This window comes from Rhipicephalus sanguineus, chromosome 9, assembly GCF_013339695.2.
Source record: "Rhipicephalus sanguineus isolate Rsan-2018 chromosome 9, BIME_Rsan_1.4, whole genome shotgun sequence".
NCBI lineage: Eukaryota > Metazoa > Arthropoda > Arachnida > Ixodida > Ixodidae > Rhipicephalus > Rhipicephalus sanguineus.
The window spans coordinates 60686500-60701126 of NC_051184.2; the positions used below are offsets into that span (position 1 = coordinate 60686500).

At 49.4% G+C, this 14627-nt stretch overlaps 1 protein-coding gene across 1 annotated transcript; it reads right to left on the reverse strand.

The window, feature by feature from the left end:
- Window positions 1-12252: 12252 nt before the first annotated feature.
- LOC119405228 (putative deoxyribonuclease TATDN2) lies at window positions 12253-13779 on the reverse strand. Its single transcript, XM_037672035.2, has one exon. The coding sequence runs from the start codon at window positions 13507-13509 to the stop codon at window positions 12604-12606; it is 906 nt and encodes a 301-aa protein (XP_037527963.1). The 5' UTR covers window positions 13510-13779; the 3' UTR covers window positions 12253-12603.
- Between the last annotated feature and the right edge of the window lie 848 nt (window positions 13780-14627).

Here is a 14627-nt window from a genome sequence, read left to right on the forward strand (position 1 = left end):
ACCCCGAGATACAAGCCTGCGAAGCCGAAGCAGCGCGGAAGCGGCGGCAAGAGAACCTCGAAAGGATACGGGATCAGGATGCAGCGGCCAAGCGCCGAAAGCGGTAGCTACCTGAAGTTGGTGGCGCCGATGGGCGCTTCAAGCGCTATTTCCTCGACTTGCTTGTGGTTCGACAACAACCTGACCACAATCGCTACTATAACAACGTGTGACGTCTTTATATGACAGTAGAGGAATTTACGGAGCATTCACGGTTTACCCAATTATCTCCGAGCCAGCTCCTCAATCATAATTCACTTCGGGGATATGGCGTGATTTTTTCGTTATCGCCCACTGGCAGTGGAGCCATAAGAAGGCGCATGATAAGTACACCTCAAAGGGACATTAAAGAGAAAAACAATCTGTCTCGTATTTGTAAATTAAGATTTCACGATACCGAAAGCACCACAGTTACCGCGAGAAGTCGCTTGGTAAGTGAGAAAATGTGCAAAACGAAAATACGTGTGGCGACGCCACATCGAAGTTCCCACACCAGCTCGCCATGACGTCATAAATATTAACTGCGTCTGCTAGACCCTGCGTAATCGTTCATCGGTAGAAAATGTTCACATTATGTTCTGCGGAACACAAAGACTCAAAATTTCAACCTTCAGGAAATTTTACAGAACCAATATGGCTAAAATGCGCAAAAAACTGACATTCGTGGCGTCACAGTGATGTACACCTGCTGAAACTTCGGCGCGAATTTTTTTAAATAAAATTTTTACCTTCATTTTCTGTTCTAACAACTATTCTACGGTGGTGAAATTAATGACAATATAGTGCTGAAAGAATGAATTTTTTGTAGAAACCAACTTGATGCTTTACTTTCGCGTTCCTTTAAGCGCGGGGGTTTCAAAGCGTCCTCATCGTTTGGGTTGTATTAATCGCTTTTGAAGTGGCCCAATTAGATCACGGTTGCCGGTCGAGCCAACAAGCAGGCTACCTAATGACTCCTACAAGCGCTATAACGACGCTCTTCGAATCATGATAGCGCAGTCTCAACTGATCTCGTCGAAGTCGTCGATCTTTGCAGGTCCCGGCACCAGAAGGTTCAGCCGATGTTCCTGATACAGGTCGAAGTCGGCGTCCGCAAAGCGCACGTGATACGTGAGCTGGTTGGGCGCCGGCTGCTCGAACCACACGGCCACGCGACGGTGCACGTCATCCGCAGACGGCAACGCCGCAGTCTTGCCTCCATCGGCAAACTGTGCTGCTTCGACGGCGTCCTGGAAGGGCATCGGCTCTGCGCCGCGCGTACGATTTCAGTCGATTATGAACGACTCGTCACGTCTACAGGGGCGGCGTCGGGTGTGGGGGCGCCCCCACCTTCTGAATTCTGGCTTGCCCTCCTTAGCCCAGCGCTCCAAGGGCAAGTATAATCAAAAAACGCATAAGCTCTACAACTCCCTGCCCTCCCCCCTCCCCCCTCTCTGATAGAACTCACTAGTCGTGGGTGCCCCACAAACAAGGGTTGAAAGTTGGGCGAGTTCGTACGGGAACATCTTAAGAAAAAACTGCGCAGCAGGACGAGACACCAAGTTCGTCAGTGCTTTCTTGGTGTCTCGTCCTGCTGCGCAGTTTTTTCTTAAGATGTGCCCCTCAAATCCTGGCTCCGCCACTGGCGAAGAGACCTTTGTAACTACAGGCGTGCGCACGAAGGGGGCGGGGGGCGGCCTCGCCCCCTTGTCATCTAGAAGGGAGGGGGCAAAGTCTGCCCATACATTTACTCAGTCGGGCCTGTTGCGTCATTGCTTAAAGAGCAGGGTTATGGCCACGCAGGTTATGGCGGCCGAAGGTCCCCGACGTTGCATTCCAGGAACTGTTTACTTTCCATCTTTACTCCCGGAGAGCCAGGGACCAAAGGCAGGCTATTGTGAGAAGCACGTCATCGCGTCATTTCATCTTCAATTTTTTTTCATACATACATTGTGAAGCATGTTTTCGTTTGGACTCGACCAACGAGGGGAAGGGCGGAGGAGGAGGAGGGGCGCTCCGATAAAACTTTGTCCCCCTCACGGGGAACCCTGCGCATGCCTATATGCTTGTAACGACAGAAACTCGAGCTAGTGAAAGCAGCTAAGACATGTTGACACGAACACTGAAGAGAACCAAACAATACAACGCTCAGACAAGACGAACCGACAACACAACAGATATGCGGCTTATGTGCTGCCTGGTTCTGTTCCTTTGTGTACGTGCCTGGACACCTTAGCTCCCTTTCATGACGAGCCCCATGTACGAGTCATCTAGCAAAACCAGTACGCCGTCATTAGCTCGCCCAACTATCGCCGTAAAGCCACGGCTTTAGCATTTCGAAAAGACGTTTGAACTCACTCCATTCTGGTCCCAACGCCGCGCAGACCCTGGCGACGAGGTCGGCGTAAAACGGCTGGTCGGGAGCGAAGGCGAGCGATCCACGCGTCCAGGTTTCATTGCGGCGTCCCCAGAGGGCGGTAGCCGTGGTGCTGTCGAAGAACTGGTCCTTGTGGGGCCTCGCCCGGTACGGTGCCACGGAGTCGTCCCACACCGAGCTCATCAGCAGCAGCATGCCGGCCAGCTCGAGCAGGGTGATGACGTAGTGGCGACGTATGCGCGTGAGCCACACGTGGCGCCACAGCACCAGCCACACCTGTCTCCTAAAGGTCGGTGGGAAGGGCATGCGCAGGATGTCCAGGATGTAGTCCATGGCCGTCCTCTCTTCCTCGGAAGCCTTGTAGGTGCTCGGGGACTGGGATGCCAACGAATCGTTCTGCACACGAGCTAAACGAGTGTATTTCCTTGAGGCGCGTGCTTCAATATGCATAACTACGAACACAAACTGCGCGATTGCAAAGAGAAAGCTCATAATTCACTTCTATACGGTCGTCACTCTATACTGGCATTGGTGTAACCAGGCGGGAGGGGGGTGCAGGGTTTAAATAACCCCTCCCCCTCAAAGCTTTCAATTTTGCAAGTGTGTCTATACACGCTCACAAACAAACGCACGCAGGAACGTACATAAAATGTGGCTGACCCCCCCCCCCCCCTCACCGTCTCCTCCCCCTAAAAAATTTTGTGGGTACGCCCCTAATAACTGCAACCATTTTCCAGGAGCTAGGCTAGTGTTACCGCTACGGCTACGAAGTTATTACACGCTACTCCGACACAAATTGGTGTTGGTCAATCGGCAATTTTTTGTAAAAGCCAAAGGTCGACGGAGTATCGGGCACTGCTTTAGTTACAATGGAGTTCCCAGCATGACTCACAGCTAAAGAACTACGATTAAGTAATATATTTCTTATGAGTGGCGCAGAGTACTCGACACGAGACCATGTGAGGAGGCGTCCAAGTTGAGAATGGAAAGCAATATAGACATTCGGATAATGCAGTTCAGCTATGGCCCTTTAGCACGTGACAGTGAAACACGGACCCCATAGTCAATGCTTTTGCGTGTAAACGATGGAAAAGCGCGATTCAGTCATAAGTTATCCAGAATAGGGCTTCGAGGACGGCGCTCGGAACAATCTCTCCATTTGTCTTTTATTTTAAGCATGGCTTTCAGCGTGAACATCTTTCTTTCTGGATGACGTGATAGTAAGATGTTCCTCGCTTCGAAATGCTCAAGCATTTCTGCCACATTTGCGTCGGATGTTCCACCAGTGAATGAGCACAAGTAGCAAATCATACAAACACCGCAAGATAGCGCGTGACGTCACGGACGCAGGTTCGTAACGCACTTGGACTCCAACATGGCAGATATGATGGCGTCAGTGCAGCATAATCAAGTGGTGATGAACCTGCTTCAGTGTGATAACGACGCCGCTGGAACGTTTTTGACCTGTGTGCAAGAACATAACGAAAGAAACTGCGTGTGATATGCTGATAACGTACCGTGCCATCGCAAACTTCGTGCCTCACCATGCTGGTACTCCAACATGGCGGTTTCAGTGATCTCAGTGCAAGTAATATATAGGGTAACAAAACGACAGGGTTATAAGGTAGCTGTACGAAAAAAAAAAACAGCGGATTACTTTTAGCCACCTACGATTATTTAGCTTGCAGCTGAACATAACAGTTCTTGCATTCCGCTTTCATCACGAAGCACGGCCACCAGTGACCAGTAATCGAACCCAGGACATCGTACCCGATGGCAGAACGCTATCCACTAAGGTCCTGTTTATCCTCAAGCCTCACTGCCGCCCCGCACAGGGCGGACGGCCTTTCACCCATCTCTTATTGACTTTTCGCCTCTCTATTACTGAAAGCAGCCATTCATAGGGGCGGAAAGACATTCGCCACGTGCGGTGAGTCCATGGGGCTTGAGGATAAACAGGCTGTAAGGCAGTATATGGCGAGTCGTGCTGTAACAGAACAGACAATTACTGCGAATTAGACGCGTTCCCTAATGTCACTGCAGAGGCACACTACTAGCACTGACAGAGTTGACTCACGGTGCGCTGGAAAATCGCCGCACAAGGACCTGCAAGTCTTCCAGGGTACAAATAGTTATCGAAGGCAAGCAGAGAGACGGCCGGGCGTGCTGCTCTTACCAGTGCTTTTCAGGAACGGATCTCGCGCTGATACGTGGTAATTGCGACGATGATAATGATCAAGTATGGCACGTACTCCGACCCAGAGGAAGTATATGGAGGTACAATGTGAGACAATAGTGAAGAAAACAATCGTTAAGAAAATATAAGTAGCAATTATAAAAAAGCAATATAATTGTTCTGGATTCCATTATAAATTAAGGTGGCGGTTCCACAACCACCATCTGGCCAATAGTTCGAAAAACGACAACAGACGACGCCACTCATCCACGTTTGCAGAAAGCGAGAAAATTGCGCGCGCAAGTATGGTCAGCGTCGCCTCGCGCGTGTTTTATATGTTATATGTCGCGCTAGGTGACGGAAATCGGCCGACAAAAGCAAGGAGCACAAACGCGGACGGCGTCTTCACCTACAATCGGGGCCAACTGTTGGCGTCGTTTCAACGACATGACGATAAGTGCCCCAGTTTGTAAGGACAAACGCTCGCTTCCTATTGCAGCCCTTGAGAAAGGACAGCGCAGCGTCTAAATACAATCGCTTGAGAACAAAAGAAAAAAAAGCACGCACACACACGCACACTGGTGCGTACAACAGCGTGCACTCACACACGCACACACACACGCTCTCACCCACACGCACGCGCTACGCTCTCACTAACGCACTCACTCACATAATATAATGTGCCTCAGTGAAATAGTATTGAACAAAACATCAATCAAACGCTTCGCAGCGTTTCAGTGGAATTGCATCATTTTGGTTCATTTTAGCGACCGTGCCAGTGACTTTTATAGCATCGCGCGAGCGCATGTCTTTTGTGCGTGTGTGGGGGGGGGGGGGGGGGGGGGCGTGCTTTTGCTTATTCCAATTGGAGGAGGAAAAAATTTACAGACAGATTTCAGCAAATTATAATTCGAGAGTTATCTGCGAAACTTCATCCTCTCAAACTTCAATAAACGGTTACCAAAATAAAGTACATCTTGATGATCACTTGAACACATGACTACCACTAATTACCGGAGTTAGAACCTCCTAGAACACATGCTTCTGCCAGCGAGACGTCTGACAATGAATGCGTTTGCGTGAGGAAGAAGACAATGATTTTTCCATGTGAGGCATGATTTTTTTTCTCTTGGGAACAGTAATAAACCAAGATGGTTTGTGCGTTGGAGGGCAAGACACCCCGTTATTTTCGTCTCTTTGTTCTCATTTGTAACCTTTCGCGACGCTGTGCAGGCGCGTTCGTGGTCGTCTCGCACGAGCGTTTACAACGATGAAAGCCAGGCGCAAGACGCGCGTAGTCACACATACTGCTGACTGAACTTCTTGTATAGCTTCCACAGCGTTGCATATATTGTATGAAACTGAGTATAGGTACATCGGCCAGCGTAGGCGTGCACACGAGGGGGCTGGGCGCCCTCCCCCCCCCCCCTTGGGAGGGAGAGAATACAACATTTATTGGTAGAAATAAGTCGCTATTGGGGGTGGGCCTCCTAGTCCAGAAGACCATTGGCTCTTGCCGCCGACCGGGCACGACGGTCGACCAGGGCTTGTTGCTGCACTGGGTCAGAGCTGGACAGGGTCGCCTTGGGGGCTTACATGACCGTTCATGTAGGCTTTTACAGAATCCAGTTTTTATTTATGCTTGTTCTATAAAAGCATGAATACACTTATTTGTTGTGGAAAGCTGTGGTTTTCCTTTATTTTGACTTACAGGCACCATCGACAAGTTTTCCATTTAGGTTGCCGCAAAAGTTTTTCAACAAAATGTTCGTCAGTAGCATATGTATCGGCACTATTTTGTTCATGTGGCCACTCTCACGTGCGTCTAAGTCAGGTTATTCTTCGTTGACCAGACATTGCACTGTCCGCCTTGTACTTTGCTACGAACTAGTTGTTATCCGATCATTAGTAGTAGTTCTGGCTACGCAGAAAGCCGCTTTACGACAAAGTAGCAGTGCGCAACAGCGTTATCACTAGGTAGAGTAGTCCTCCTCAGTCGAACTGTTTCCTGACACCGTAGCGCTCATTAGTAGCAAAGACAGTGATCGTCTTATCCGAAGTGAGTGCGTCTTTTCACAAAGCACAATATAACTTTTCCAGGGTCCCGTACATTGAATATTCTGCCACGTTGACTAGAACGTTCTGCATCTTCAACAAAGTCTCGCTTCTGTCGCATCGTTGCAACTAGGATGTAATTACCTGATTGGGTACAACTTACCACTACTGGTCAGTGGAAGTTGTCGGCACAGTGCTCGACAGGCATACTTTGAAAATTCCGGCAATGACAAGCTTTCATACGTTCACCATCGTGTCCCCTTTGAAGCGGCGCTACATACGTATCATTCACACGGCATGTCAGCGTCCTTCCTTTCACAATTTCGAACCTCACAGGCACGAAAACACTCAAAGGAACGCGCAAAACACGAGCAGCTGAACCACAAAGAGATGCACATTACTAAAGACGTGCCGGGGAACACTGGTTCTAAGAACGCGTGACGAACGCGCAATCTTCCTGCATACCGAAACCATTTGTCGCTTGATGAGACCGCCCCACCTGCTGACGTGGGGCGAGTGGAAGGGGTTTATCACTAAGCCCTCCTCCTTTTACGGTTGGTGTTTGTTACGCGCGGCGACTAGACTTAGCTAGTGAAGCAAACTATGAGGCCTGGAGATATAATTCATGCCTGTTCTACCCGTTTATTATGTTTAATTGCGCCACTTTTGGCGAACGCTTGAACTCGCATAAAGCAACTTGATGTTTCATTTCATAGATGGGGCTACCACCAAAAAACGCCTGTGAGACTTATGATTCATTGAAAATATTTTGTTTGAAGCACTGAGTGGTCAAGTTAGTGAGCACAAGTAGATAAAAGACACAATATGCATCGACTAATGTGCAATACTCGTTGGCAATTAGCGTCTAAAAGGAAAAAAAAAGCGAGTTTCTACGGGACTGGTCAGCAGGAAAATTACGTAAATTCACTGCTGTCTTGCAGGTTCCCTAATAAAGATAAAGGAATTTTCTCTTCATAGAATCATAGAAAGGGCCTTGCTTCTTCATTATGTAGAAGTTCAAAGTATCAGCTTGTATAGTTTTGTCGCTTCATCGGTAATGCGTGACCAAGTACAGCCATAAACTGCCGCATTGACACAATAATAATTCATCAAGTTTTCGTCAGAACACAAAGCAACTTCGCATGGAAAATAAGTGTAATGTGGTCTACGTAGCCACAAAATATTATTGTTCTGCTTCGCAAAATAAAAAATATATTCTCACAAAAACTTTTAATATTATGCCCATATTCATTGGAGCGTAAATAAATTACTAATTATTTTATGGCTAATATCTCTTCATAGAAACCTTAAATAGCACTTCTTCTAAAGGCACGGTAAATTTTGTCTTGTTATGTTGAACAGTTTCGCCGTACTGGCAGTACAACGGAGGCTTGTACAACGAAAATGCCTTTTGTTGCTCACACTATTTTCATTGCTATTAGGTAACGCTTCCGAACAGGCATTAACACCAGGTGTCATTAGAAAGCGGAGATCATAAGCTTTCTGAATTATTACTATTAATATTTATTTGTCAAGCGCAGCGAGCACAGTGCGTCCGCAAACAATGCGTAAAATGCGGAGGGGGGTTCGCCGGAGTAGGACCGCCACCTTAAGGTGTTGGTAGTAACCAATAAAACTCAAATTGCAAGAAATCATCATCATCGTCATGTTAATATTTGTTTATTTCATTTATATCTTCATTATCACTATTGCATAGCAGTACTGCTATTAGAGAGGCGTATTTCCAGAGAGCCTGCGACGCGGCGGTTAGGCTAGGTCTAACTGTGCCCACGTGGGAGCGCCCCGCGGTGTCACCCTATGTGGTGGCACTTCTCTGGACCATTAAATAAAGTTCTTCGTACCGTATGTCATTACATGAATGCTGTGACGTACATATGATTTGAAATCAATGACAAGATGTCATGCAGTCATTTATTTTTCTTGTGACTCTCAATATGCAAAAACCGTTTGACGCGACATGACATACATGCCATATGCATAGAACGAATATTTTTCGGATAGAAGCAACACTAGTTCGCCAACTATCGCCTATCCAAGAATACCAGAATGTGGAAGCATGCATGAAAAATCTACGATGATGAGTAACATATGTCCTGACATGAATCGTGTGGCGTGAGTGTCACGTACGCTATGACGTGGAATGGAGTGGCATGCTCGTCATGTGTGGCATGACATCAATGCCATAAGTGGCAAGATGCCGCGGCAGTCGTTTCTTCAGCTGGAATATCTCAATATGCATTACATAACTGGGCAGGTGGGGGACGCCCCTGCACGCCCCCCCCCTCCTACGCGCACGCCTATGCTGGCGCTGACTAATTTGGTTAACTGTCACTTATACTCCGTTTCACATATCAGCTTCAACGCTATGGTGGAAGCTACGTATGAAAGAAGCTCGATCAGCAAAATATATAACTCCGCACGTCTCGTTAGGTGATGACGTCACACAATGACGTCATCACATGTAATCGCCTGTCACCTCTTGGTCACAGGTGAGCCGATCCCAGAGGCACCGCAAAATCATGTGAGGTGCAGAAGGGTTCCAATTCATCCGATCCCGGAGGCTATGCAAAACCACGTTGGTTGCAGAAAGCTCTCGAGGGGGAAGGGGGGTAAACACAATCGACTGAGAATGAAAGATGGCTTTCGCCTTGCATCACTCGTGTTGACGCCGACGGCCACTTTTCGCGTTTGATGAGACATTTAATATATCATAATATCTGGGGTTTTACGTGCCAAAACCACGATGTGATTGAGGCACGCCGTAGTGGAGCGTTCCGAAAATTTCGACCACCTGGAGTTCGTAAACGTGCGCCTTTCTCCAGATACACGTGCCTCAAGCATTTTCACCTCCATCGAAAATGCGACCGCCGCGGCCGGGATTCTATCCCGCGACCTTCGGGTCAGAAGTCGAGCACCGTAACCACTACGCCACCATGGCGGGGCGACACGAAACAACCAGTCTCGGTTGTCGGGAAAAAAATATTAAATATAAACCATACACATGGAGAACAGTGGTAGACACACCCTCCCCGGTCGGTTTTCTCCTCAGACACATCGTGCCTTAGGAGAAAAGTAGCCGGCATGGTACCGGTCTTTGTGTTAGAAAATAACTGATCATGCCCCCCCCCCCCCCCCCCCGCCCAGCCAACTTTGCGACTTTTTCCAATGTTCCACTATATAAGAACAATGTCTCCGTACCTAAAAAGAAATTAGTATATTCTTTACCATTTACGCAAGTTTATTTTCTATTTCCATTAAATGACGGCTATCCGTAAGCTTTACGCAAGTTTCGCTCGTGCATTATACGGAATTTTTTCACAGAGTTATAAGGCTCAGTTTGGTGCCACTGCTCTTTCAACATACTGGCGGGAAATGTGCATACCGTGGCCAGGACTAACAAAAATGTTACGTAAAGCGATAACTCGAAAACAAAAGTGATTTCATTATACGAAGGGGTCACCGTAGACACTATGCACATCTTATATCGCCCATTATTCAACATCCATCAATAGATATCGACCGACAAGACAACGATTTACAATAGACATCGATTAAAAAGCCAACTTCTCTGTATCAATCGAACACTTGTCCAAATACCAACGCCACTGCTTATGGCTGGAATGAAACGCTATCTCGTAGTGCTGTCGAGGCTTGTCTCATTGGCTTTGTTTTATCACGACAGTTACGTCAACGCTTCTTTTTCTAGTCGTAAAAGAAGGGAACAGAACACGTGCGTGCTGTTTGCGATAATAGACTCGGCAGCCGCCAGCTTGCAAATTTCCTCGTGGAAAAGTGAGCGCTGCAATCAAGAAAAAAAAATTCGACTCCGCCCACTCACTTCGTTCGCGTCTCAAGACCTTGAAGATCCCGTAGCGACCAGGTCAGCGAAGAAAGGCCGATTGGCAGCAGCCTCGTAAGAATTGGTCGCCGTGGCGTTGGACCTTCTGGGGCATCGCATGGTCCGTGGCCGCGAAGCCGTCCCACACCAAGCCCGTGAGAAACAGAAGCATGCCAGCCAGATCCAGCAGCGTGACCATAATCTTGGTTACACGCTTGATGGGGAGCCCTAGGTCTCCCTTATCATTTTCCTCAGGACTATTAAATAAAGTTCTTGTCACTATCACGCCCGTGAGCCCGCCAAAACTACCAAAAACACATCCGGGACTTCGGATCGCCCGCGCCGCCAGTGTGCTAAGCCCCAAAGGGCATAAAAACCACCTGACGCTAGCGCCGGCCGTGGGTGGGCCTGCGTTTCAGTTTCTCTCTCCATCGCTGTTTTTCCTATTGCGTGCACCGTCAATCGCGGAAGATGCGAGAGATAACGGCGATGCTGTCCGCGACGAAGTGCGAAAGCAGAGAGTGATAGTCATCGAAAGCGTCGATCGGCAAAGCGACGCTCCGACACTGAAGTCAATGGATGGTTCCAAAAAAAAAGTAAACGCCAGGGCATCACTGAACAAAACATTGGCGTAGCCAGGGGGAGGTCGGAAGGGCTCAAACACCCCTCCCCCACAATTTTCAACTTGGCATGTGTTTCAACTTTGCATACACACGCATGAACATACTTAAGTATGGTTGGACCCCCCCCCCCCCCAAAAAAAAAATGTGCAGCGACTAGTGTAGTTCTAAATCCTGCGCTAAATGCAGCTCCGCTACTGTGAAACCTGAGGAAGTGCGTAGCGAAGGGGTACCCAGCGATTCCCGTTCGTAGAGTTCCCACTGCTCCGTTTACCAAACCGCCGATGGCGTCAATGTTTGAGGTATGTACGGTTTCTCTGGCACCGAGTAGAATCTTGTTAGGGAGATTCGCAAACTCAGTGTGTGACATGCGGGCTACTTTTTGCTGCGCTTTATCAAGTTCCTGCTTGTTAGGGCACTTGAGATACGTGTCGTCTGCAGCGAGTTCCGTCAGATTGTTTCCCCTTTCAGATGTAGCCGGAGAAGTGCCGGTGGGAGGAGCAATCACTCACTCGCGGTAGCACCGTCTTTAGCGCGGCTCGGGTGTGAGCTGGATGTATCCGAAACGTTTTTAACTATTTTAAGTGATTTATTTCGATTACCTCTTTGTGAGTTCTGTTAATTACACTGATTTAGACTTCTTTTATTTTAACCCGATTTTGAGCATTGCTAGCCTTGTTTTAGGCCTGTATTGGGCGCTTCATTTTGAGCGTAACCATGCGACATGAGACACAGGATGGACAAGCCGGGCCCCTGAAGTGCTACGCACTTCAAATTGTGGCTGGCACAGCTGTTTTTCAGAAAAGAATGGCAAGTGCATAGCTGTTGCGTGCGGGTTTTGTACTGAATTCTTAAGCTCTCACCGAGCATATACTAGGTGCCAACTGTGTCCTGCAGGGGCGTAGCCAGAAATTTTTTTCGGGAGGGGTTCAACCATACTTTTTGTATGTTCGTGCGTGCGTTTGTATGTGTGCGTGCATATATACGCAAGCAAAACTGAAAAATTTTGGGGGGGGTTTGAACCCCCCCCCCCCCCCTTGGCTACGCCCCTGGTGTCCTGTGCCAGTCTTCCTTTTTCAGCGGCGTCTATTGCGAAACTTTTCGTTACTCACACATGTCGTCCACATCGTTGACAGTGTAGACCAATATTTCTCCAAATGACTCGACAACGAAGCACTGGTAAGAAAACTCCGTTTCGGTTTAATGACCAGGTGTCGAGAATACGAACTCTACATGGTTTGATACAAAGTGAGTATAACGAAGAAAATTCGGTCGCAATTGAGAGTTTCTTTCCGGAGAACGGGATGTAGTAGTGATCAAAGCTGCTGACCACCGCAAAGTCGAAGACGGTAAAAGTTGCGTTCCCCATCTGTACCAGCGAACGCCATCTATAAAAACTTCGTCACACCGCACAACACCTGGTTGGGCTCGCAGCGGGTAGCTCTGTAGCCGCAGACGACAAATGATGGCGTGGCCAAATCGCGTTATCTCCACAACCTCAGATGCCGTAGACGCGGCGCGTGTTCTCCCGGACCGCGCTAATGACGTCGTCGACAGATATGTCGCGGATAGCGGCCATCTTAGTAGCGACGTGGATAACCATGCCAGGGTGAGAGCAGGCGAGCCTCCTCGATTCTCGCTTTGGCAGGAAGAAGGGTGCGTCCGTCTCGAGCAGCAGACGGTCCAGCGGAATCCTCTGCGCCGCCTCAACCAGCGGTTCGACTCCCTGGAAACCCAGCAACGGCGTGATGCCCAGGCAGAGCCGCGGGAACGTGTCCAGCCAGCACTTGGCATCGTCCCAGTCACCCGTGAAACAGTGCCGGTGAATCGGGTAGTCCGCCGGGACCATCTCCTTGAGAATACGGATCGTGTCGGCAGTCGCGTCTCGCGAGTGAATCACCAGGGGCAGCCGTCGACGCCTGGCCAACGCGAGCTGCCTGCGGAACACCGCCTGCTGCGTTTTCTTGAACTTCTCCCAGTCCGGCTCGGCGTCGTTTCCGGACATGGAGTAGTCGAGCCCGATCTCGCCCAGGGCCACCACGCTGCGGTCTTCCAGGGCACGAACGAGGTATCGCTCGATGTCGTCGGTGTAATCGCGAGCCCTGCGTGGGTGGCAACCGAACGCGCCCCACACACCTTCGTCCGAAAGCACGGACCTCCAGAGGCGTCGCTGCTCGAACGTTTCGGGCTCGCTGAAGTTGGCCACGCACCCTTCGTAACAGTACGGGAAAGTGTTGCGATGAGCGAGGCGGAAGTGCGTGAAAGACTTTGTGTGGCAGGTCTTGGTGAAGACGAAGTCCAGGTGGCAGTGAGTGTCGATCAAGCCCGCCTCCGACGCCGTTGTGTAGGGCCACTCCCTGATGCCCAGTGGCTCGACCGCGCGTCGCCAGTCTGGCCGAGCCATCTGAGATGTTGGACGACAGGGAATACGTCGGGTTTTAACGACCAAGCAGGCACTTGTTCGTAAAGGACGCTGGAAAGTGAGCGAGAAGCGAACAAGACTTCTGCAAATTTCTATTGCTGGCTTCTTCGTCGTCTTCGTCGTTCATCCTTCATGCGTACGTTTACTATCAAGCAAGGATGTGGCAGGGTGTCTTTTAATGTAAGACGCACTCGATAAATCACAACAATCAGAAAAAACGGAAACGTGAAAAAAGCGATCATGCAAGCTGACCGGTCGTTTACAGACTTTCGTTTCGAGCTTCCGTAGCTATAAAAATAAAATGTATCGTAGCCCCAGCGTCTCTCGCTCGTGTTAAATCCGTGAACCCGCCTGTAGGGCGCGCAAGTGTATCAAGCGCCGAAGTCTCTCAAGGAAGTGGCGCTGTTGTTGTTGTGTCAGGTTGTGTTAGCAGAGCCCATTGATAGTTTTATTAAAGGAGCATGCTGTTACAGCAGGAAATCAAGGAAATGGTTGGCATGCGTTCGTCGGCAATCGGCTGCTAGTGGTATCCAACTAAGTGTTGTGAACTTGGTTGTGAGCGCTGTCGCACTAGTTTGTTGATTAGCTGCGAATGTACTGTGCCCATTACCGTGCCCAAGGCATTAACTCGGGACATTTTTTTGCAAATCACGCATTGATTTCCTTGTCCCGTGAAATGATGAACCAAACACCTATCGGGAACCCAAGCTCAAGTTTGCGGCGCGACGACAGCGCCGCACCAGCCGCGCTGTGGCTCTGTCGGAAAGTTCTGCGCGGCCGACTCAGCCCCTTTCACGGCAGCGGTAGCGCACGTGCGCACGCGTTCTTCTCTCGGTGCGGGTAATTGGGGGGCCGCCAGCTGGGTACGTTGAACCGAGGGGCTTACTGTGCGAAGCTGCGCATTTCCGCGATGGCAGAAGCGATCCCGCGGAAGCGCAAGCGTGGTCCGAAGTATTGCGGTTTAGTGGCAAGCCACAACAGTGCAGACAACACCAAGGCACACGATTCACGTGTTAAACTGTATCGGTTCCCGGGCGCGTTCACATTCGCGTTATACCGTTAGCGTTGCGCGGTTGGTTGAATTCAACTGAACTCGGCAC